The sequence below is a fragment of the Vulpes lagopus genome, chromosome 14 (genome assembly GCF_018345385.1).
Source record: "Vulpes lagopus strain Blue_001 chromosome 14, ASM1834538v1, whole genome shotgun sequence".
Lineage (NCBI taxonomy): Eukaryota > Metazoa > Chordata > Mammalia > Carnivora > Canidae > Vulpes > Vulpes lagopus.
This window is the reverse complement of record NC_054837.1, coordinates 26,684,876-26,710,835: the sequence shown is the minus strand read 5'-3', so window position 1 is coordinate 26,710,835 and position 25,960 is coordinate 26,684,876. Positions and strand designations below refer to the sequence as shown.

The 25,960-nt window shown below is 41.2% G+C and overlaps 1 protein-coding gene across 3 annotated transcripts in view; it reads left to right on the top strand.

Moving 5' to 3' along the window:
• The window catches only part of PTPN11 (protein tyrosine phosphatase non-receptor type 11), an 84,411-nt gene that overhangs the window by 30,171 nt on the left and 28,280 nt on the right, over positions 1 to 25,960 (top strand). For all 3 annotated transcript variants that reach the window (XM_041728899.1, XM_041728898.1, XM_041728900.1), the window contains exons 4-9: positions 4 to 196; positions 4,923 to 5,039; positions 6,148 to 6,261; positions 21,314 to 21,410; positions 24,653 to 24,732; positions 24,863 to 25,021. In XM_041728899.1, the coding sequence (XP_041584833.1) occupies positions 4 to 196; positions 4,923 to 5,039; positions 6,148 to 6,261; positions 21,314 to 21,410; positions 24,653 to 24,732; positions 24,863 to 25,021 (760 nt within the window). The remainder of the gene's footprint in view (positions 1 to 3; positions 197 to 4,922; positions 5,040 to 6,147; positions 6,262 to 21,313; positions 21,411 to 24,652; positions 24,733 to 24,862; positions 25,022 to 25,960) is intronic.

Below are 25,960 nucleotides of genomic sequence, written 5' to 3'. Positions count from 1 at the left end.
TAGGTGGTTTCATGGACACCTGTCTGGGAAAGAAGCAGAGAAATTACTAACTGAGAAAGGAAAACATGGTAGCTTCCTGGTACGAGAGAGCCAGAGCCACCCTGGAGATTTTGTTCTCTCTGTCCGCACTGGTGATGACAAAGGGGAGAGCAATGATGGCAAGTCTAAAGTGACCCATGTCATGATCCGTTGTCAGGTAAGGTCCCACTTGAACTACCGGTCTGGCAGAATGTCGTCTTTGGGTGATTCTTCTGCGGGAGGAAGACGGACATCACTTCTGGTCAGAATCTCCTGGCTCCTCCAATCATAGGCGTATATGCTTTTAGAACATTATTTATTATAATTGTTTCATTGTTTCAGAACTTTATTAAATCATTTCCAGTCTCTCGCTGGCAGATTAAGTCATGCCTCAGTGTATCACCTTTTGCCCCGTACTGGCTAATCTGTTTTTGCTGGGGTCAGCCTCATTCGCCATGTTTCAGAAGTGATGGCCTCAGCTTCTCTGATTCTCACTATGCACCTATGACTGCATTCATAGTCCAGAGTTCCTGCATTAATGCTGGGAAAATTGAACTCCTTCTTTCTTTCTCTCTCTCTCTTCCCTCCCTCTCTCTTTCCTTCCTTTCCCCTTCCTTTCTTCCTTCCCTCCTTCCTCCTGTCTTTCCTTCCTTCTTTTCTCCCTCCTTTTCTTTCTCCCTCCCTCTCTCCCTTCTTTCTTGATTTTATTTTTAAGTAATCTTTACACATAACATGGGGCTCAGACTTACAACCCTGAGGTGAAGCTCCACTGACCGAAACAGCCAGGTGCCCCTGAACTCACTATTTATTGTTTTTTTTTTTTTTTTTAAGATTTTATTTATTTATTCATGAGAGACACAGAGAGAGAGAGAGAGAGGCAGAGACACAGACAGAGGGAGAAGCAGGCTCCTTGCAGGGAGCCCGATGCGGGACTCGATCCTCAGACTCCGGATCACGCCCTGAGCTGAAGGCAGATGCTCAAACTGCTGAGCCACCCAGGGATCCCACTATTTATTTATTTATTTATTATTTATTTATTTATTTATTTATTTATTTATAAGATTTTATTTATTTATTCATGAGAGACACAGAGAGAGAGAGAGAGAGAGGCAGAGACACAGGCAGAGGGAGAAGCAGGCTCCATGCAGGGAGCCGCATGTGGGACTCGATCCTGGGACTCCAGGATCACACCCTGGGCTGAAGGCGGTGCTAAACCGCTGAGCCACCCGGGCTGCCCTATTGTTTTTAATGTGGTAATAGAACTAAGGAGGTTGATTCTTCGTCAACTATGTCAAACTTTGTTTTGACATAGTTTCCTAAAAAAATAAGTCAATTCACTTATTGACTTATTGATTGTTTTTAAATCACATATATATTTTAAAAACCCAGCTTTATTGAGGTACGATTCCATACTATACAATTCACCCTTTTAAATTGGACAGTTTAGTGATTTTTGGTATGTGCACATATTATGCAACCACTGACCCTAATTCCAGAACATTTTCATCACCCCAAAAAGAAACCCTGTGTTCATTACCTCATTATTTCTTCTCCTTCCAGCTCTTGATATCCGCTAATCTTTTTTTTATTTTTATGGATTTGCCTGTTTTGGATGTTTCATGTAGATGGAATTCTATAAAATGTGGCTTTTACATTGGTTTTTTTTACTTTACATACAAGGTTTATCCATTTTGTGGTGTATGCCAACAAACTCTTTATTGTCAAATATTCCATTGTGTGGCTGGAGTACATTTTGTTCATTCATTAAAAGAATTGACGGGCATTTGGCTATTATGAATAGTGCTGTTTATGTACACATAAACATTTGTGTATAGATGTTTATGATACCCTCTATTTGGTGAGACAACATCCTCATATTTTAATTTATAAAGTACAGTTTCCTTTAGTTCTTTTAACATATTTATACTAGTTGATTTCAATTCTTTATCTGGGCTTTCTCAAGGATAGTGTTTATTGAGTACTCCCCCCGACCCCCCATGTTTGGTCCATACTTTCCTGTTGCTTTGCATGTTTCCTAATTTTTTTGTTGGAAACAAGACATTTTAAGTAATATGGTGATTCTGGAAATTAGATGACATCTTTTCCATGGTTTGTTTTTGCTACTTTTTATTGTTGCTGTAGTTATTGTTGCTCTTTCTGTGTTTCGTGACTTTCCTTCATTCTTTGCCATGAGTAGCCACTGAAGTCTTTGCTTGGTTAGCTTAGTGGTCAGTTAATGATTGGACTGAGATTTCCTTAAGTGCCATGAATCATTAGGTCTCCCAGCCTTTGCCAAGGGGGCTGTGTGTGTGCACGCGCGTCTGTGTGTGTGTGTATTGGGGCACGGTTTCATTGCTCTGGCAGATTATAACACTGTCTTAGCCTTCACTTTCTGTTTGCACAGAACTTCAGGATGAGCTAGAGGTGAAGATTAGGGTTTTCTTGGATCTTCCCTGGATTTCACATGGCCTTGCACATACACATAGCCTTCTAGCTTCTTGAGAATATGTTAGAGTTTTTTTTTTTTCTTTTACTTTTAATTTAAATTCCAGTTAGTTAACATACAGTATAATAGTTTCAGGTGTACAATATAGTGATTCAGCATTTCCGTACAAAGGCTGGTACTTCTCACAATAAGTACACTCCTTAATTCCCATTACCTATTTCCCCCATCCTCCCACCTGCCTCCCCTCTAGTAACCAATAGTTCTCTATAATTAACAATCTGTGTTTTGGTTTGCCTCTCTATGTTAGTTTTCCAAGCCCTCTGTAGACATTGCCTAGATTTTACTTCTTTCCTTTTGGTCAGTCTCTTATTTGCCTTAACTGGTATTCCCTGCTGCAGGCTACTGTGATACTAAACAGTTGCTGTTGATTATTTTTAGCAGATCCCCTGAAGACAGGACCAGGTGAGCTCTAAGTCAGGTCAAATAAACACAGGCTCTGAAAACAGGACTTTTTCAGGGAGCTGCTAACCAGGCCAAATACAGGTGTATCTCAGAGATATTATGGATTTAATTCTAGACTACTACAGTAAAATTAATATGGCAATAAAGCAAGTCAAATGAATTTTTTGGTTTCCCAGTGCATATAAAAGTTACGTTTATGCTATACTATACTGTAGTTTATTAAGTGTGCAGTAGCATTATGTCTGAAAAAATAGACAATATACTTTTTTGGGGGACAACATTAAAAAATACTTGATTGCTAAAAAGTGCTAACCATCATATGAGCTTTCAGTGAGTTATAATCACTGATTATGGATCACCATAACAAATATAATAATAATGAAAAAGTTTGAAATACTGAAAGAATTACCAAAATATGACACAGAGACATAAAGTGAGCAAATACTATTGGAAAGATGGTACCAATAGACTTGCTTGATGGAGGGTTACCACAAACCTTTAATTTGTAAAAAATACATATCAGCAAAGCGCAATAAAGCAAAGTGCAGTGAAACAAGGTTTGCCTGGAGGGATTATTCTCTGGGGATAGGTCCCATGAGAGAGCTCTAAATTCATTCTGTCCTCTGTAGCTGTGCTAGGTTGCGGGCTTTCATAGCTACTGTGGTTATGAGGCTGTTTGTTTTCAAGACTATAGAAGAGCTGAAGAAAGATACATGGGAAGATAGGGCAAGTTAAAATGCTACGGTTTGCTCCTTAGTCATTTTTCTTGAATAAATGTTTCTTGGACTGTTGCAAGTTCTTGGTTAATTTCCAGGGTTCTGAGAAATATTATGAGAGCCTTTTTTTTTTTTTTAAGATTTTATTTATTTATTTATTTGAGAGAGGGAAAGCATGAGAGAGAAACAGATCACAAAGAGGAGGGAGGGGTAGAGAGAGAAGCTCTCTTGCAGGGCTCATGACCTGAGCTGAAGGTAGATGCTTAACTGACTAAGCCATCCAGGCACCTCTGATGACCATTTTTATTAGTGTTTTTGTTGCTTTTATGGAAGAATGGATTTTCAGAAGTCCTTTGTCATTCTGAAAATACTTCTTCCCCACACTCCAATCACAGTTTTATTTTTATTTTTATTTTTTTAAAGATTTTATTTATTTATTCATGATAAAGATAGAGAGAGAGAGAGAGAGAGAGAGAGAGGCAGAGACACAGGCAGAGGAAGAAGCAGGCTCCATGCTGGGATCCTGACGCGGAACTCAATCCCGGGACTCCAGGATTGCGCGCCCTGGACCAAAGGCAGGTGCTAAACCACTGAGCCACCCAGGGATCCCGATCAGTTTTATTTTTAAATAAAAGATTGTACCTGAATATCTTCATATATAATTTCTTTTTTTTTTCTCATTTTTTTTTCTTTTTTTTTTTCATATATAATTTCTAGCGTATTCTATTTTCTGAGTAATAATAATAACATCCTTTCCTGTTGTTTCCTTTAAATAGCCTATTTTGATCTTTTTATTAGAAAAAAGTTACCTAGTCTCTGTTTATAATTTCCCTTTTAAATTTTCATTACAAGAGGAAAGTAGAGACATGTATATTTTGCCTTCAGTGCTGCCTACGCAGCCTTGGAATTTGTGCTTCAGAGAGAAGTTGTTACTTATCTTCTCTTCAGCAGCCTGCCGTATAGTTGCTTAGCCTAGAATGTAAGTAAATAGTAAAGAATACTGTTTTTCATTTCTTTAACTACTTAGTTAACTTATGAAGGGGACAATTTTTTGTACTCGAGTTGCTGAGAGATACTTAGAGCATCTCACACCTCGCAGTCAGCTCTTTCACATTGGGTCAGCCTTTGCCCTTCCATTGTCCTCGTTTCCTTTTCTTTGTACTACTATAGCTGTTTGATCTTTGGGTGAGAGTCAGTCTGTATACTTCAGTTGGGAAAAACAGTAATTTAACATAAAGATAATAAGCAGGACTTTTTGTTTGTTTTTTTGGTCTTGAAAGGAACTGAAATATGATGTTGGTGGAGGAGAACGGTTTGACTCTTTGACAGATCTTGTGGAGCATTATAAGAAGAATCCCATGGTGGAAACTTTGGGCACAGTACTACAACTTAAGCAGGTGAGCTAAAACTCTTATCTCCTTATAGAGTTAAAAAACTCGGGATCCCTGGGTGGCGCAGCGGTTTGGCGCTTGCTTTTGGCCCAGGGCGTGATCCTGGAGACCCGGGATCGAATCCCACGTCAGGCTCCTGGTGCATGGAGCCTGCTTCTTCCTCTGCCTATGTCTCTGCCTCTCTCTCTCTCTCTCTGTATGACTATCATAAATAAATAAAAAAAAAATTTAAAAAAAAGAGTTAAAAAACTCCTGATGGAATATTTCAAATATAGAGTAGTAGAATAGTGTCATGAACTTACACACACACTGATCAATTTACCAAGTCTTGTTTCATTGTTACTGCACTCACTATTCTCCACCTTCAGTGTTTGGAAACAAATTCCAGATCTTGCATCGTTTCCAGGATTGTCTCCATGTGTATCTCTAAAAGGCCTCCTAGAGGTTTTTTTTTTTTTTTTTTAAGATTTTATTTTTTTTATTCATGAGAGACACACAGAGAGAGAGAGAGAGAGAGAAAGGCAGAGACAGGCAGAGGGAGATGCAGGCTCCATGCAGGGAACCCAATGTGGGACTTGATCCTGGACCAGGGATCATGACCTGAACCAAAGGTAGATGCTCAACCACTAAGCCACCCAGGTGTTCCCCTCCTGGAGTTTTTATTTTTTTATTTTTATTTTTTATTTTTTATTTTTTATTTTTTTCTCCTAGAGTTTTTAAAGCAAGTTTTTACCAAATTTTTATTCTAGATTTACCTTTGGTTACTTTGGGTTACCTTACTCACTTTGGAGCTATTGCTATTTCAGAGTTTACCTAGTGGCAGATTATATCATCTCTCTAAGTAATGTTGTGGTCTATTTATAAAGAAAAATAGTTTTGAATTTATGTTACTGGAGTAAAGTATGTGTGGAGATTGAAGAAAGATTTCCTCACAAAATAGAAAAGAAAGTGAAAGTGTATTTGAAAACTTTGTGAATTACCATGTCCTTTGAATTTCTTACTCTTGCCTTATGAATATAAACATGGAAATTTTTTTTTTTGCATTAACACCTTTTTTTTTTTTTTTTTTTGGTAATACTTTCTTCATTTCACACCAACTGCTGAATTTGATTAGCCCCTCAACACAACACGTATCAATGCAGCTGAAATAGAAAGCCGGGTTCGAGAACTAAGCAAATTAGCTGAGACCACAGATAAAGTCAAACAAGGCTTTTGGGAAGAATTTGAGGTAAGTTATTAAAAAAATTTTTTTTAACTTGAGTTATTAAATACTATTTTTAATGAGAGAAAAGTTGGCCCTGTATTTGGAATTGGATAAAAGACTTGAATCTGTATTCTTTCTTAATTCAGCCATTGATTGACATGGCACAAGTTGCTGAGGGGGCTTCTTTGAAATAGAAGGGCATTGTGTTCTGGGAGAAGGGAGTTGGCAGTTAATATTAAATGGATGAGCCAATAGCTCCATTTGGCTCTTTTGGTTTGGACTGCTGGCAAAAAAACAGAAAAACAAAAGGATCTAATTCCTTTGGAAGATTTCCAGCATTGGCTGGCTTCTTTAGAAAGAATCTATAGCCTTCTTGCAGTGAATAAATAAAAATGAAATACCTCATGGTGGTTTTAATTTGGGAGTTGACATTTATAACTTTGGGAAGTTAAGTGAACTGATTTCTTTCCTGAAACCAACTTGGGTAGGAGAATGTCTCCAGAGGGAACGTGCTGTGTTCCTATTTCCCTGGTATGTTACTTACCAGTTCATATTGTAATGTTGTTCTCTCTTCTTATCCATTTGATTGGAAACCTCCTCAAAAACAAGAATTGTACCTTACCTTAATAGTTACCCCTAGCATGTGGCACAGTGCCTAGTACACAGTAGAAACTCCATGAATGGAGCCATGGATGGATATTTACATTAAGGTAACGTTGTATTGTTTTATTATTACTATTCTGTTTATGGGAATGATTGACTATTCCATACTTTCTGTAGGACTTTAGAATTCATAAATATTTGTGAAATGAATGAATGGCCACATGAATTCCTTGAAACCACAGTAGTTCCAATAAACTTGTTGAGATAAACGTTATTTCCATTTTATGGAGGGGGGCAGCCTGAGTCTTGGGGAGGTTGAGTAAATCCTCCAATCTCTATACCACAAATATTGATTGTGCTATAGCACTTAGGTTGAGTGCAGAATAGAACAGTTATAGTCCTTGCTCCACAAGAACCTGAGCTCAGGTTTATTCGTTCATACGAGGTGTTACGTTAATCGCTGAGGACATCATGGTGAACAGGATGGACAGGGTTTCTGTCTTTAAGGAGCTTCTAGCTGAGAGAGGGAAGACAGTGATGATCAACATAATGAGTCAGAATTTTTAAACCTCAAGCTCACTGCTCCCTTCATTCTGTCCCACCAGCAGAAAAAATAAAGGGCAGCATATCTATTCATTTAATTACTTTCACTTTATTTCATTCATTTCATGTATAAAGCCTCATGAAATAGACATTTTACAAACCTTGCGTTAAAATTTGTTTTTTTTTTTAAGATTTTATTTTATTTATTCATAGAGACAGAGAGAGAGAGAGAGGCAGAGACACAGGCAGAGGGAGAAGCAGGCACCACACAGAGAGCCTGACGTGGGACTCGATCCTGGGTCTCCAGGATCACGCCCTGGGCTGCAGGCGGCGCTAAACCGCTGTGCCACCGGGGCTGCCCTTGCATTAAAATTTGAATGAAGAACCTATTTTTCAAAACTTTTTATTATGTAAAATATCAAATATATACAAAAGCAGAGAGAAGAGCATAATCACAGCAATGTGTCTATCACCAAACATTAACAATTGTTGATATAGGGCCAGTCTTTTTTAGCTACTCCCCAGTGGTTCCCCTAGCCTTGGCTTATCTTTTTTTTTTTTAAGATTTTATATATTCATTTTTAGAGAGAGTGAGTGAGCGTGGGGAGGAGATGTAAAAGGAGAGAGAGAATCTCAAGTAGATTCCATGCTGAGCATGGAGTCTGACCCAGGGCTGGATTCCACAACCCTGAGATCATGATCTGAGCCAAAACCAGAGGCTGAATGCTCAACTGCCTGAGCCACCCAGGTGCCCCCAGCCTTGTCTTATCTTGAAGCAAATCCCAGGTGTTTTTTCGTGTATAACTATTTCATTTCACAAGATTTAAACCAGAATATCATTCTCACATGTAAAACTATTAATAGTAACAATGTTAAATGGGTGTCATTCACTGTTCACATTTTCCTGATTGACATGTGTGCACGTGTGCACAAACATGCAGTTTGTGTTAATGGAGAGTGCCTTTTCCTACTTGATTAAGAAAAAACTTTGAAAAAAAAAAAACTTTGAATGTGTTATATAGATTTGTATAAAGAACCCCCATATGTCATTATCAACTTTGCCAATTATTATTTTATTTGTAAATATTTCAGTATTTATGGAATTCTTAAAAAATTAATCAAAATACTCTTCCACATCTAGAAGAAAAGAACACAAGTTCATCAGATATCACTAAATTATGCCACTTGTTTTATAATTAAAAAAATTTGTTGGGGGATCCCTGGGTGGCGCAGCGGTTTGGCGCCTGCCTTTGGCCCAGGGTGCGATCGTGGAGACCCGGGATCGAATCCCACGTCGGGCTCCCGGTGCATGGAGCCTGCTTCTCCCTCTGCCTATGTCTCTGCCTCTCTCTCCCTCTCTCTCTCTGTGACTATCATAAATAAATAAAAATTAAAAAAAAATTTGTTGGATTATGATTTAGATATGCTTCACACATACCTCTCTTTTAAAAGTCTTATGTCTCTTAATATTTTGGCTCCCTTCCATCCTTTCCTCTCCTCTTTCTTCTTCCTCTCCCTCATCTTAGTCCACTCAGTCTTCAGTAGCAAAATACCACAGGATAGTTTATAGACAGAAATGTATTTTTCATAGTTCTGGAAGTCTGAGATCAGGGTGCTAGCATGGTCAGGTGAGGGCCCTCTTCTGGGTTGTAGACTCTTGTAAGCTTAGATAGCAGAAAGGATGAGGGAGCTCTGTGGGGTCTCTCTCTCTCTCTTTTTTAGAGAAGGAGTGTGTGTACATGCTTGTGAGCAGGGGTAGGGAGGGCAGTAGGGAGGGGCAGTGGGGGAGGAGAGAGAATCCCAAGCAAGCTCCACACTGAGCATGGAGCCTGACACAGGGCTTGATCCTATGACCCTGAGATCATGATCTGAGCTGAAGTCAAGAATCAGACGCTCACCTGACTGAGCCACCCAGGTGCCCCTGTGAGGTCTCTTTCTTTTAGAAGGATACCCTGCCTCTTAATATCATCACCTTTGGGGGTAGAAAAAAATATATATATTTTTTTGGAAAAAAATATTAAACTTTTTAGTAATCACAACTCAGCAAAATCCAAACCATAAGGAACTTTCAGGACAAAAGCCCTGCTTTCTCCAACAACAGCAACAACAGAGAGGAGAAGCAGGCTCCCCTTGAGCAGGGAGCCCAACATGGGGCTCAGGACCTTGGGATCATGACTTAAACAGAAGGTGGAGCTTAACCTACTGAGCCACCCAGGCACCCTAATAGTAACATTTTTAATGTTCCATGTTAAAAAACACAATAGTTGTCACTCATCTTTTTATTATTATTATTATTATTAATTATTGTTATTTTTTTAAATATTTTATTTATTCAGGACACCTGGGTAGCTCAGCAGTTGAGTGCCTGCCTTTGGCCCAGGGCATGATCCTGGAGTCCCAGGATCGAGTCCCGAGTCAAGCTCCCTGCACAGTGGGGAGCCTGTTTCTCGCTCTCCCTCTGCCCCTGCTTGTGATTTCTCTTTCTCTCTCTCTCTCTCTTTCAAATAAATACAATCTTTAAAAAGAAAATTAAAAGATGTTGAACTTTCTTGGTAAAGATAAGACGTAGTGAGCTATTTTCAGTCTAGATCCATGTTCATCTGACACATTGTTTTAAAATGGTAGCTCAGGGGATCCCTGGGTGGCGCAGCGGTTTGGCGCCTGCCTTTGGCCCAGGGCGCGATCCTGGAGACCCGGGATCGAATCCCACGTCGGGCTCCCGGTGCATAGAGCCTGCTTCTCCCTCTGCCTTTATCTCTGCCTCTCTCTATCTCTCTGTGACTATCATAAATAAATAAGAATTTAAAAAAAAAATATTTTAAAAAAAATAAATAAATAAAATGGTAGCTCAGGTGATCATTCATACACACACTTCCTTTACAGTGACTATGAACTTTCAAAAAAAATGACAACAGTGAGGTGGGTGTCTGTCGTAGTGGTGGATTTTTGAACACTAAGTTCACTTAGGCAATACTTAGGGGAAAAGTCAGACGTTCCCAGAGAGCTTGTGGTGGCAGGGGTGGTTTTCGAGATCTTGGTGGGGTCAAGATATGAGCTTTGAACTCCTAGCCTTACTTTTCTGGCCTTGGAAAAAGAAGGTTGATTGTAATTGCTGGCCTATTGGTTTCACTCTGTGACATTTCAAATTCAGGTCATCTTTTATACATTATTAACAAAAAAGGTGAGGGGGATTGAGTTGGCTTTTCGGGGAAGTGGAAAAAACAAGATCATGTCTTCTCTGTAGAGATCAGTCTGATGTGATAAAGCATCATTCACTACATCAGAGTGTTAAATCTGATAACCAAAGGTAGATAATAGCTGATGGTCTGCTTTCTGGGTCTCTTAGGTACCCGCTTCTCAAATCCAGTTAATTAACTAGTTAATTAATTAAAAAATTTATTTATTCATGAGAGACACAGAAAAAGAGGTAGAGACACACAGACAGAGAGAAAAGCAGGCTCCTTGCAGGGAGCCCCATGCGGGACTTGACCTCCGGACCAGGATCATGCCCTGAGCCGAAGGCAGATGCTCAACCATTGATGGTCTCGGCGTCCCTCAAATCCAGTTAATTCTTAAAAAATGCCCTTTAAGGTTGGGGTGAAGGGAGGATGGCTAAGAACAGAATCAAACCATTAAAGAAAAAATGAGATATGTGGAAGCAGAGACTTATATTCTAAATCCTGTGAAACTGAAGTTTGATCCCAACAGCAAGGCATTATTATTTTAGCAATTATTTCAGTTGTTTCCTGGGAGGTGATACATTTGGGATCAGTTTCTTCTTACTGTGTGTTCTCATGCTCTTTAAAAGTGAACCAGAACTCTAAATTGCAATGTCTCTTGTAATTTAACTCCGACAGCTGTGTTTTGTTTGTTTCTATGGCCGACTCTGTTATCTGTAAAACTCTATGCGTCCTTTCAGATATGTTACCCCAGAGGACACTTAGAGATTATTTCTGCATTTTATACATCCTTAAATACAAAGGATGTAAATACAAGCTTCTTATGAAGCTCTTTGGGTTAGGTCTTTTCTTCTTTGCTTCTAAAAGAAATTCAGGGGATACCTGGGTCACTCAGTGGTCGAGCGTCTGACTTCAGCTCAGGGCATGATCCTGGAGTTCTGGGATTGAGTCCCGCATGGGGCTCCCTGTGGGAAGCCTGCTTCTCCCTCTGACTGTGTCTCTACCTCTCTCTGTGTGTCTCTCATGAATAAATTAATAAATAAAATCTAAAAAATAAAAAATAAAATCTAAAAAAAGAATAATAAATAAATTCAGGTTGTTGATCTTCTTCTAGGGTTTGTTGTAGGACGAAACGTTGTAACCCCAAGTCTGATTTTGTTCCTAGAGACTGCCCATTTTTGCTCTGTGTACACATCTTGTATCTCCTGCATCTCTCTGCTTATGAATGTGAAGAGGCAGCTAATAGTGCTAGATTGTTGTAATGGAGCAAAGTTCTGCTAAAACGAGACACTCACTACATAAATGAAAAGGCAGGTTATGATCTTAGAATTTTGTGCCTGCAATGTGCTTTACCTGAAACCAGAACTCAGCCTTTGTGCATCTTGGTGAGATCTGTGTTGTATGGCCACGTTTATAGGGTATGTGTACTCTCTCTCCACCCGTTCTTCCCTTTGGAGTCCTCTGGGCCTGAGCTGCCAGGGTACACTGGGTTGAACCTGGACATTCCATCTGACTGCAAGACCCAAGTGCAGGGTGGAAGTCTTGCTGCTGACAGTACTTCAGCTGCCACTCCTTCTTTCACCCTCCTGCTCCATCTGGCTGCCCTCTCTGTATCCAGTATCCCTGCTCTCTAGATACCTGCTTCATCCTTTGTTTCCTTCCATAGATTCCTCAGCTTCTTGACTTACAGACCGTACTTCTGGTCCCTTACAGGTTGAAACCAGCAACTTTAGTCTTTTTACCAAAGTCTAGGATTCTCATTGGCTCAGTTGCCATCCATATCTGGTCCAAGGAGTGGTACCCAGGACATGATCACTTAGAACAACTAAGTCTGTAAGGAAAAACAGTTGTTAGAGATGAGTGTTCTAGGGAGTTAGACAGATGTCCCCCAAATATTTCCCCCAACAGTAGACATTGGTAGTGGCGTGATTCATTCATTCATTCACCAAATAGTTATTAAGCACAGACTCTATGCTGGGTTCTCTTCTAGGGCCTGGGGATGTACCAGGAAGCAAATTGAAGTTATTATCCTTCTGGAGCTTTGTAGTCAACTGGAAGAGACAGAGCAGTAAACAAATAAGTGAATGTTATGTGAGATGGTGATATATGCTGTGGAGACAGTAAAATAGGGCCAGATAGGAAGGGTGTGCTAATGGGAGCATTACCATTTTACACAAGTCTGTTTCTCTGATATAGTGATATTTGAACAGAACTTCGAAGGAGATCAGAGAGCAAGCCATGGAGATAACTTCAGAAAGAACATTCAAGGCAGAAAGAACAATGTTAAAGTTGGACGTCTAACTGCCTGATAGACATCTGATGGGAATATGATTGCTCATATGATGTTATGGGTGGGATTATACTAGGATAATGTTCCTTTGTCACTTCACCTTATTAACACTCCTCAGTTCCCAGCTTCAGGGTCATTTTCTCAGGGAAACCTTCCCTGATCCCTGTCTGCGTACCTGGATTTTTTTTTTTTTTTTTTAGATTTTATTTATTTATTCATGAGAGACAGAGAGAGAGAGAGAGAGAGAGTGTCAGAGACACAGGCAGAGGGAGAAGCAGGCTCCATGCAGGGAGCCTGATCTGGGACTTGATTCTGGAACTCTAGGATCACGCCCTGGGCTGAAGGCAGAGGCTCAACTGCTGACCACCCAGGCATCCCATGGATTGGTTCTTATTATAGGCGCACCTAGGTAGCAGCCCTTTACTTTATAATCCTTGCTCTCCTTGGAGTTTTCAGGCACTCGATGCGGCTATTGTTTTCATGCTTGTCTCTCGTGCCATGAATTCACAGAAGCAGAAGACATTAGGTCTGTTGGAATACTGAGAGGTTTTGCTCGAATTAAACTAATGGTGAACAAATAAAGAGATATACTTTGATTCTGCTATTATAAGTCTGCCATGTGCATATTATCTCTGAAAAGAACCCAAAGCAGTCTGTGGGCCCCAGAAGAACAAATAGTCCTGTGTTGTTTCCTGTATCCCCATAGGAGAGCCTGGCTCACAGTAGACACAAAGGATGTATTTGCATTGGGTGTTGAATATAAGTTCTTTTTAGTAGAGAGAGAGAGAGAGAGAGGTATTGGATTCAGACTGTATGTATTCAATAGGGAACAGCTTTCTGATGCTTACAGAGTATGGAGGAATATTCCAGGCTTTGCTTTGAGATATTCCTCTTTACTCCTGTGTACTTTTCATGTGGAGACCCTGCTTGAGGGTTGTAAATGCACATTTTAGTCTTCAAGACCCTTCTATATACTTGCCCAAGAGAATCTAATTCAGCATGGTAGTTAATGAATTTCAGAAAAATTTTAGCTTTGAACCTCCTGTTCTGACTTAAAAAAAAAAAAAAAACAAACCCACAACACACACTCATACAAACCCTACACATCATATTAACTGGGTTTTTTTTTTTTTTCCCAGTGCTTTAAACTTGTTTTCCTTAGTAATTTGATTTTTGTTTTTCAAGCCCATCCTCCTTCTGTTACGCAAGCGTCTCTCTGTCGTGGTCTGAAGCTGTTTTCAGCTTGCATGGGCGCTGCAGTCATTTCCCTGACAGCTACACAGATGTCCTGGATTCTGCCAGCAGCTCTGCCAACCGACGTGTCTCTAGGAGGAGCTAATGCCTGTCTTCAAACCCACAGTCCGGTTTGATTTCTTTAAAGTGATTACGTCCTGCTCAGGGGAGCTATAAATTCTACTTTGAGATGGTTAGTTTTATGGAAACAAGACTTTAACTGCACCCCAAAGCTGTGTCTAGAATAGTAATTCTTGCTGGTGATCTCTAGCTGACATCTTCCTCTTGGTGGCTGAGCCCCCAACCAGGGCTCCGGCCTTGTGCTTCAGAATGCTCTGGGATGGCAGGCCTGAGCTGGAACTAGGATTTTCCACATAGGCCTGAGCTCCCAGTTGCTTAACAGAAGCACTGGTGCCTTCCTGTGGGCAGAGCTCTACAGGGTTAGAGGTTTTATTCTGCAAGCTTAATGCTCCATTCTGGGGAAATTCTTTTGTTTCCTTTGGACTTTCTCTTCCAGCATCTCTCTCTGTTCTGTTCTTTGCCCCTCTGGTGTCAGGTTTTTCTCTTTAGAGTTGTTTCCTTTTGCTGGAGCAGCTTGGTGTCTTCACAGAGAATAAGAACTGAAGGTGCTTTCAGGCCCTTGAACAGATACCTCATCTCTGCCTCAGGCTTCCCTGTCACCCTTAAATGACCTTGCTGCTTTCTGCGTCTGCCATTCTCCTGTCTTCCTCATTGAGCGGGCCATGGCTGTGGCCTCTGTTTCTTCTGAGCTCCTGCTCTGTTTAACCTTGGGATGGGACTTCTTGCCACATACCAAGAGAGCACTGGTGGAAGATCCCAGCAGCTTTCTTATTGTGACACCAATAGTCTTTGCTTTAGCCCCTTTTCCCTTGTGTGCTGCTTTTGAGACCACTGTCAGCTCCTCATTCCAACAATTTCCTTCTCTTGCTTTCTCTGACCTTTGGCAGCATAAGCATAAGTTTGGCCCTTTCCCGCTCCCTGTGCCTCTGGTTGCTCTCTACCTTCCCTTCTTCTGACCAGCTACTTGACAGTTCCCTAAGACATGGTCTGGACTGGCTGACTATGGCCGTTCCCTAAGACATGGACATGGTTCATTTGGCTTGAAAATTTGCTTTTCGTTGGGTAGTACATCCATTCTCATCCTTTTCTGGCTAACCCCTAAGTTTATCTTGCTTCTGAGCTCTGGTTTTGCCTTTTAAATTATGTTTTCCACATTTCTTGGCTGTCCTGTCTCTTCATATTTGAAGATATGAATAGGAGCCTATTATTTCCCCCTTCAAACCAAATGCCCCCTTTTACTTCACTGTCTCTGGCGCTCATGCTGTGTATCCATTGGCCCCACAGGCTGGAGTCTTCAGAACCTCTCCTACCTCCTCTTTATCCCCTTTCTACTGTACCTTGCCATTTACCAAATGCTATCGATTCTTCTTTCCTGATGTCTTTCTGCTCTTAGAGAACAGAAGAAAACTTTCATTTATTGTCTACTTGGTGCTGCATATTGGGCTAGGGAAGTCATCTCATTGCATCCATGTGTTCTGAGAGATCAAGGCACCTGCTTGGGACTGCCCAGGTAGGCAGTGGTGGAGATAGAGTCTCATCTGATGCCAGAGGTACAGGCTTTCATCACCCCAGAAGACACGAGCTGTTCTTTTCCCCTCTGTGTATCACCCTCCACCCTTTGTACGAATCTGCACTCAGCATTTCTCCTGTCCCTCTTGTGCTCAGAAACCATCAGTGGCTCCCTATTTCCCACCTGAGACATACCCTTTGCATTTTGATGAAGAAACTGAAAGAAGTGAGAAACTTGTCCCCAGGGGTGGGGCTAGGGCTGGGGCTAGGGCTGGGGCAATGGTTGGCTGTGTGGTGTGATCAGGTAGACTTGACTCCGGAGTCTGCTACATCATGCTTCTTTTCACTCAGCTGTTAACGATTCTTCTGCCCAGTTTTTAAGGCCCACCATTGTTTTTCTGACCCTCTGCATCTAACCCCATTGCCCCACATCCTAGTATACAGCTTCTAGACTTATCTGCCAGTCTCCTTTACCTCTTAGTAACTCTAGCCTCTTAGCCATGTTTGCTTGCCTTCCCTAACTTGATGAGGTGTCTTTCTTTCTTCCTTGGACCTGTTTAAATGTTTCACCTGCTTCAGGCCTCAGCTCTTCCCAGAAACCTGCTTCAGTGAGTTTTCATGGATATCAATCCCTAAATTCCACACCACATAATTAATCCCACACTTAATTATAGATTTGTTTTATACTGTTTGCTTCAATATATGAGCAAATTGTGTCAGAAACTGTTCTCCTCTAGGGACTGTGCCTTTTAATTCATTTTTCTACTGATTCTCCACCTTCTTAGAGGAAGGGGGTGTCTGGGCTTACAACAGGCAGCCGGGAGGGGACCAGATCTTAGGTTGGTTTTGTCCGTCAACTTCCTAAGTGCTTATCCATCATTTGGGACTTTCTCTGGTGATGCAGGTCTACAGCTGCCCCTTCATTCCTGGGCAATGCTGTGGACTCGTTCAGGACAAGCTGCCCCAAATCCATCGCATAGAAATGGTGACAGGCTGTGCAGCATGATGATGGGGGTGGGGGGGTGGCTTTCACCTGCCCGTGGTGCCTGGTGACACCGTAGGCTTTGCAGTAAAGAGGACCTGATGAGAAATTGCAGTGTTCCTCTGCATAGAGGACAGATGCCAAAGGAAAACAGAAGTTCATTCAGACTGGGTAGAATGCTTGCTTTTGGATCCTGCCCAGGTGGTTACCACTGTCTTAATAATTATTCATGGCATCAGAGCCAGGGAGACCATCTGCCTGCCAGCCTTTCTCGGCTCCCTTTCTGTCCTTCAGGAGGCCATGGCCGAGGGGTGGGGAAGGGAGAGCGAGTGGGAGCTTTTACATTTTTATTATTAATTTGCCTGTAAAAAACCCCTTCGTTTATTATGTAAGCTTTCAAATACTCCAAAGTAGAGAAAATAGTGTGATGGACCTTCTTTTTCCAACTTTGAAACTCACTAACATTTTATTAATCTTTCCTTTATCACCACTCCTCCCCAACCTCATCTAATATATACACCCTTGTAGTTTTTTATTTTATTTTTATTTATTTTTATTTTTAAAGATTTTATTTATTCATGAGAGACACAGAGACACAGGCAGAGAGAGAAGCAGGCTCCCCAGAGGGAGCCTGATATGGGACTCAATCCCGGGACTCCAGGATCATGCTCTAGGCCGAAGGCAGATGCTCAACCACTGAGCCACCCAAGTGTCCTATCTGCCAGTTTGTTTAACAGCTGCTGTCTGTCTCTCTTTGATCCTGTTCCTCCATTTGGATTCATGACGTTTTGGTCAGGAGTCAGGTCCAGTGGTTTTCAATCAGGGCTTTGGAAGTCCTGTGGGGGTCTCTTGGTCATTATAGTGACTGGGGGTGGGGTGCTGCTCTTGGCATTTAAGCTGCAGGGGCTCCGGGGAGTGGGAAACGGGTGTTCATTGGCCATAAACATCAGGGGATGGTTCTGCTCAATGGACACTTGTCCCATACACCATTAGTCATGCTCCTGGGCACTTTTTTTTTTTTTTTTTGAAGATTTTATTTTTAAGTAATCTCTGCACCCAATGTGGGACTGAAACTCACAACCCTGAGATCAAGAGTCGCATGCTCCACTGACTGACCCAGCCAGGCATCCCAGCTCCTGGGCACTTCAAAATGTACAATGTGGATCAGGGGATTGGCTCTCTCTTGAGACTTTTTAAGGCTTAAAATTTAATATAATCCCTTTGGCTCTAGATCTGTTTTGACTCATGCAATCAGGAGACTGTAACTAGCCTCTGGCATACTTTAGGGTTCATCATTTAATCCAAATTCTTTGTTTGTATTACTTGGGCAAACAGGTACCTTGCAGCCTCTGTCCTTGCAGCTTTACATTGTTCCTTTTTCTGCTTGTCGTTATCATTAGCATCCCTACCACCACCGAGTGGAGACTGGGGATGGAGACACAAGTGACATTTAGCTTGACAGGTCATTTGCAGCTTTTTTGTGCCCCAGGGACTCTGGTGAGAGAGAGGTTGTGGAAGATAAACCAGCAAAGTGTTGTAATAACCTGCAGGGGCAGGCTTGTTGGATATTCTGCTTCTTCCAGCCATCAGCCTGGTGCTGGGGAGGAAACACCCCATGGCAGGTGGTGGCTGATCATCTTGGGTTCCGTTGGGGAGCCTCTGTGGGTAGAGCATGGCAAGTCACCCTTCTGAGTTCTTTTTATTTTCAGCCTCCCTCTAGATGGATGGCAGCCTTTCTCTGTGGAAAATGAAATGTATTCAGACAACTTGGGCCCCAGGCACAGATGAGAATGGATTCATGGGCACTGAGGAAGGAGCTGGCAGTAAGACACATAGTTAGTCATTATTAATCTGTGACAGCTGCCGGCCACTGCCAGTTAGCACTGACTGTGCCTGGGACGCAGGTGCTCTGGGCTTGTTCTTTCTGGAAGACAGTCTCAGCCTGTGTGCTGTTCAGACCCCAAATCCACATGAAAGAGGCAATTGGTAACTTGATGCAGGATGAGGGGAGCCCCTGGTCAACCTGAGTAGATGGTTTAGCCAACATGCCATGTTTTTGTATTTTCCACAGTTTTCTATCTCAACTCTCACACCAACCCTGTGGGGTTGGTAATTAGGATTATCCCCACTTTACACTTGAGAAAGCTGAGGCACAGACAGGATCGTCACTTGGCGAAGTAGAAGCTGAGGTTAGAGGCGGGGCTCCATTAGCTCAGAGAAGAGAAGGCGTATGAGTTGTCCTGAAAAACTTAGACTTGGTCTCAGGCAGGGGGAGACATTGAAGGAGATTGAACAGGGAGGGCCTGGGTGAAATTTGCCTTTTATAGAGCTAGCTTGGATCTATGCCTCCACCAGTGAAGCGTCACACGACATTTGGTTCTTAAGTGAGCGCTTGAGTGCTTCACTGTCAGGTTGGTTTTGAATCAAGCAGCTAATTATTTCCTAGCCCCTTCCACTCCCTCTGTAGCTTTTGTTGATGTTTCTCTTCACTTGTTTGGCTTTTAATTGGTTGAGTCAGTTTGCAGTGTTTGAGCTTCTTTTTGAACCTCACCTTTGTGTCTGAAAATCACGATTGAACCTTCCTCCTAACATGGCAATATCGCTCTGAATCGTGGCTTACAATTCAGAAGAAATGCCAGTTTTCAGAAGGCAAGTGGCTGGGGCGCCTGGGTGGCTCAGTTGGTTGAGCATCTGCCTTCCACTCAGGTCTTGATCTCAGGGTCCTGGGATCAAGGGAGCCTACTTCTCCCTCTCCCTTTGCTCATCCCCAGCTGCTTGTTTTCTCTCTCTCTCTCTCTCTCTCTGTCAAATAAATAAATAAAATCTTAAAAAAAGGCAAATGGCTTTAATTACTTAATCTGAGCTCATTTTAAAAATTGGAATGGCCATCTCATCGTCAGAGTTCTGTGTACATTATATTTTATTCCTGCCCAGGTTCTAGCTAGCTAACTACTTTTGTTATGAGGTGTATGTTAAGGCCAAATACTGCATTTTCAAATAGAGAGTCAAATAACAGTTTAAAATCCTGACTTTCATACCTGTCTGTGAAATTCAGATAAATGAAATGGAAGTACAGTGGGCTGCTTGTTATAAAACACTGAATTGATTCTTGCTCCTGGTGGAAACCTTCATGAGCTAGCCATTTTGAAATTTATAATGTGCATATATAACACATCTATATTTTATTTTTAATTTGCTTTCCACTTTCTTGATTTGCCCACTTGTGATTTCTGCTTACAAATTAGACTTTTTGGAAACTAATGGTTCCTTAAAGAGGTACATTTGAGTACGTCTGGGTGGCTTAGTTAGTTAAGCATCTATTTTCGGCTTGGGTCATGATCCCGGGGTCCTGGGATTGAGTTGCATTTCAGGCTCCCTACTCAGTGGGGAACCTGCTTCTCCCTCTCTCTTTACCTGTCCCCTTTCTCATGCTCTCTCTTTCTCAAATAAATAAATCTTAAAAAAAAAAAAAAGGTACTTTTTATAATTTTGAAAATAAAACCTACCCATTGTATATGCTCCAACCTGGCCTGTCCACTTCATCTGTTTTTGCAGCTGGTCCTTCTCTGCTTCCCTATGTCTTCTCTTCCACTTGGGCTAGTCCCGCTGTGGCTGCCTCAGGTAGCCTCTCCCTGATTGAGTTCCTACCTCCTTCCCCTGCAGAAGTGTCCCTCCTGGCCACTTGCTCCAAGAGCCTGACATTCTCTTCCTCATTATCTGGCTGGGGAAAACATAGGAAGCAGGTGTTTGTGTAGATGCAGTAGATGCAGGCTGGCTGCCTAGCACACTAATGTGGGTTTCTGGTGTGGAGGAGCAAAGCTTGCATGCCCATGATCCAGTGGTAACCCAGTACCACTTCTATTGTATCCAACTTTGAGAGCTGATGTGTGGCTTGCTTTGAATTAAACAGTGGTAAAAGTAGGCAGCAGATCATAAAGTCAAGAATGTGATCACAGCTATTATCTATTTACTCTACAATGCTCATTGGCTTTCGTTCTTTTTTTTTTTTTTAAGTTTATTTATTTTTAGTAATCTCTACACCCAATGTGGATCTCAAACCTATAGCCCTGGGATCAAGAGTTGAACACTCTCTTAACTGAGCCAGCCAGGTGCCCCGATTTTCATTCTTAATAATTATTATTTTAAACAGTTTCTCTACTAATGAATATTTTTTTCATTGTAAAAAATTTAGGCAAAAAAAAAATGAAGATCAGGCCTTCATAATCCCACTATCCAGAAAAAGAAATCCACATTACTTTTTTGGTATATATTCTCCTGCCATTTCTTATATACATAGGCAAATGCAAACATATGACTTATGTAACAATACTGTTTTGGAAATCTTACCTTCTTTTCACTTAACACTCTGGTAATTTTTTCCACGGCATTAAAATTTTTCTTAGATGTCTTTTTAAATGACTGCAGAATATTTGTTTGTATGAACTAATGGTAGTGTTATATAGGCAGTTCTTTTTTATTAGAAATTGTTTTTGACACTATTGATACAGTGTTAAGATGAGCTTCCCTATAGCTGCTGCAATCCTGAACCTTTCCTAGGATAAATTTCTCAAAGCAGAAATGCTGAGCCAGGCTTTTTTTTTTTTTTTTTTAAGCTTTTGATGTGCAATAATATTTATCACTTTTTTCCCTCTCCAGACACTACAACAACAGGAGTGCAAACTTCTTTATAGCCGAAAAGAGGGTCAGAGGCAAGAAAATAAGAACAAAAATAGATATAAAAACATCCTGCCTTGTAAGTATTAATATTCTGTTCAATAATAGTCACTCTTGGAGAGTTTGATTCCTATGTCCCTGTAACTTCCTGGGTGCCACATGCCTTCTCAGAAGATCTGAGGCCTTAGCCTCTTTGAATTGTGAGTGGTTTCCAAAATCAGAAAATGTGGTGGGGATGGTTGATAATTCACCTAGTTCTTGTGATGCTGGTCCTGGGTAAAATTGCCACCAGATGGTCTTGAGTGTGTTGTTTGTTTGTTTGTTTGTTTGTTTGTTTGTTTCTTTCTTTCTTTCTTTCTTTCTTTCTTTCTTTTTAAAGATTTTATTTATTTATTCATGAGAGACACAGAGAGAAAGAGACGCAGAGACACAGGCAGAGGGAGAAGCAGGCTCCATGCAGGGAGCCTGACGTGGGACTCGATCCTGGGTCTCCAGGATCACACCCTGGGCTGAAGGCAGCACTAAACCGCTGAGCCACCCAGGCTGCCCGTGTTATTTCTTGCTGTTAATTATTTTTGTCTGCCTAAGAGTGAAAATCTCAAGGCTTGCCATCTCCCAGGATCAGGCCACACCAAGACCCTCAGAGGTACCAGGCTTGTGTCCTTGTACTTCAGGACTCCGTTTGTGGGTCTTGGGGAAGACACACCTTCTGGAACTCCATTCCCTCTTCTGGGAAACAGGCAGCTTCCTCCTAAAGACTCTTCAACTGCTGTCTGCTCCCTGAGCTCCTGAACTTGAGTTATAGGAGATACAAGTACATACTTACACTTTGCTCTGAAAAGGACCCCGAGGTATCCATAAGGCATTTTATACCCAAATGCTGCCTGGTAGAACCCAAGCTGAGCCACAGGGAGCAAGAGGCCTGGAAGGATGAAGGTCTTAGGTGAAGATCCCAGAGATGGCACTAAACAGTTGTCATAGCCTACCTCCCCTGAGGGCTGACTCTGTGCCAGACTCTGCATTTGTCTCACTTACTTCCTTCCACATGCACATAAAGCAGGTGTTCTTATTCTTCCGGTTTTTATAGACCATTTTAGCAAGATTGCAACTTGGAGAACTGACATAGCAGCCCCCATAGCCACTGCTCTTAGCACCATGCTCTCTGAGGGATCTCCAGAGTGGTCTGTGCAAGGCAGTCCACTGGGGGGAAGGGAAGGAACATTTAGAACTTCTCTTGAGGAGATCCCTGGGTGGCTCAGCGGTTTCACGCCTGCCTTTGGCCCAGGGCGCGATCCTGGAGTCCCGGGATCGAGTCCCACATCGGGCTCCCGGCATGGAGCCTGCTTCTCCCTCTGCCTGTGTCTCTGCCTCTCTCTCTCTCTATCATAAATAAATAAAAATAATCTTAAAAAAAAAAAAAACTCTTGATTTATATCCTTTATCTAAAAAAAGAAACAAAGAAAATTTAAATCTGACATACAGATTGATAGCAGTGCATGCATAATGTGTTTACCAACTTAAAAATAGGGCTTGTTTGTATATATGTGTGTATGTATTTCAGAGTTCAAAAACTTCACAATTAAGTTCTTTATTGGGATGTATGCGCAAATTTGGTGAGCATTGCTCAAATGTCTCATCAGGTCCAAGTCATTTTGTCAGGTATCAGAAACTTGGGGTGTGTGTGTAGCATGGTCTTTCTCTTTCTGTGTACATATGTACACTTATATGCTACATATGTACATCACATCGATACAGTTATTTGAGATATATGTAGGTGAGGATGGGAGGAAGTGGATGCATTAAAATAGGGAGAATAGACAATACGAATTTGCAGAGAATCTATCTCAGTCACACTATGGTCCTGATGACCTTGGGGAAGCCTCATCCTGTTTCTGTCGTAAGTTTTCCTTTCTGCTCAGAGGACCCGGTGGAACTCATTAATAAGATTCAGGGATGTAGGAAAAGGTGACGGGAACAATAGTATGTAGTATCTGAATAGAGTATCCTTGCCTTTCCTCTCCTAAAGATCCCAGTCAGATGCTTCCTCTTGGTTAATACCTTCTTTCTTTAGACATGAGGAGTCCAAGGCATACAGCTTTATTACTAATTCCTGTTGTAAAATATTTTTTTTTTTTTAAGAGAGAGAGGGTAGGAAGTGTTCAGGGAGAAGGAGAGAGAGAGAATCTTCTTTTTTTTTTTTTTTAAAGATTTTATTTATTTATTCATAGATACACAGAGAGAGAGAGGCAGAGACACAGGCAGAGGGAGAAGCAGGCTCCATGCAGGGAGCCCAACGTGGGACTTGATCCCTGGTCTCCAGGATCACACCCCAGGCTGCAGGCGGCGCCAAACCACTGCGCCACTGGGCTGCCCGGAGAGAGAGAATCTTAAGCAGACTCCACACCCAGTATGGAGCCTGACATGGGGCTCAATATCACATGATCTCAGCCAGAGATTATGACCCGAGCTGAAGTTGAGAGTTGGACACTTAACCGACTGAGCCACCTAGGCACCCCTCCCATTATAAAATAAGTTGCTTAGTAGAGCACTCAGATTTTTATACCAGTAATTTTTTTTTTTTTTAGTAATATACTTTTGTACAGAATTTAGTCAGTTGATACCATCAAAATCTTATCTTCTGGGGCACATAGGTGGCTTAGTCTGTTAAGCGTCTGCCTTTGGCTCAGGTCATAATCCCAGGTCATGGGATTGAGTCCCAACATCAGGCTCCCTGCTTGATGGGGAGCCTGCTTCTCCCTCTCCTGCAGCTCCCCCTGCTTGTGCGCTCATGCATTCTTTCTGTCAAATACATAAATAAAATCTTTAAAAATTTTTTATCTTCTAGATTAGATTTCATTCTGCTTCACTGAAAAAAAAAAAAACCCACCATTTTTATTATGGGGGGGATCTCTCTCCCCAAATTATGTGAAGCAAATCTCAGACATTATGTCATTTATCTGTACTTTACTCTTCTTTAAAAAAAAAAAGAAAACTTTTGTTTTGAGATACTTTTAGACTCATTAGAAGTTATAAAAATATACAGAGGGTTCCCATGTACCCTTTATCCAGCTTCTCCCAGTGATAATATCCTGTGTATCTATAGTATATCATCAAGACCAGGGAGTTGCTGTTGCTACTTTATTTTTCTTAAATATGGTATTATGAGACATCATAATGGTATTCAGATCATTGTGCTCATTAAGATTTAATTTTTTATGTGGTTTTATCACTAAAAGAATAAAACTTGGATTGGGTTGAGGATTAACTGATCTGAAATGATTTATCCTGAAGAAGTATGATTGTGGTCTCTTTTTCTTCCAGTTGATCATACCAGGGTTGTCCTGCATGATGGTGATCCTAATGAGCCTGTTTCAGATTACATCAATGCAAATATTATCATGGTAATCTTTGCTTTCCACAGTGTTTTCTGACCATATATTGCTACCCATTTTTTCTATTTTGTTTTTTGTATTTCTTGTAACCTGAAAGCAACGTTCAAATGTTTGAAGGATTTTCTTAATAAATTTCTAGCCTGAGTTTGAAACCAAATGCAACAATTCAAAGCCCAAAAAGAGTTACATTGCCACACAAGGCTGCCTGCAAAACACGGTGAATGACTTTTGGCGGATGGTATTTCAAGAGAACTCCCGAGTGATTGTCATGACAACGAAAGAAGTGGAGAGAGGAAAGGTATATTCCGTGCTCTTCTAAAAATATTTTTTAAATATCAGACATGTCAGATTGAACTTGTTAAGAGTTGAGTAAATAAATTAAGCTTACTCTAAACTGACCCTCTGGAGAAAAGGGAGTATAAGAAATTTGATTGTGACAAGCCTTAGTGTAGTTTTCATAAAAGTTCCTTCTGCTTGGTGTTCACTGAGCTTCATGGATCTGTGGATTTGTAGTTTTCTCTAACTTTGGAAATGCTCATTATTTCTTCAAACATGGAACACCAATTACACATATATTAGGCTGCTTGATGTTGTCCTGTGGCTTACTGAGGCTTTGCTCATTTTGTGCAGTTGTCTTTTTCCCCTTGTTTCATTTTTTTTTTTAAAGGATGTTTGTAGTACATACACCATAAAGATTTAGAGAGCATGTGTGCACACAGAGGTAGAAGCAGACTCCCCGCTGAGCAGGGATCCAGATGTGGGGCTTGATCCCAGGACCCTCACATCATGAACCCAGGTGGAAAGCAGACGCTTAAGTCTGCTGAGCCACCCAGGTGCTCTCACTTTGTTTCATTTTGGATAGTTTCTTTTGCTGTATGTCTTTAAGTTAATCTTTTGTTTTGCAGTATGTCACCTGCTATTAATACTATTCAATGTGTTTTCTATAGCAGATGTTGTCTTTTTCATCTCTAGAAGTTTTACTGTTTTTTTTTTTAAATGTCTTCTGTCTTTCTTTTTAGCTTATACTTTTTGGACAAATGGAGTATATTTGTAATAACTGTTTTAATGTCCTTGCTACTAATTCTGTTATATATATATCTCTTCATTCTGCCTGTATTTTACTTGTTTAAGGTGGGAAGGTGAATCCAGTCCCTCTTACTATATTGTATCCAGGAGCAGAGGTCCACAAGGGAGTGTTGAGAAGGCCAGTCTAGTACCTTCAGAGGATTAGACTACT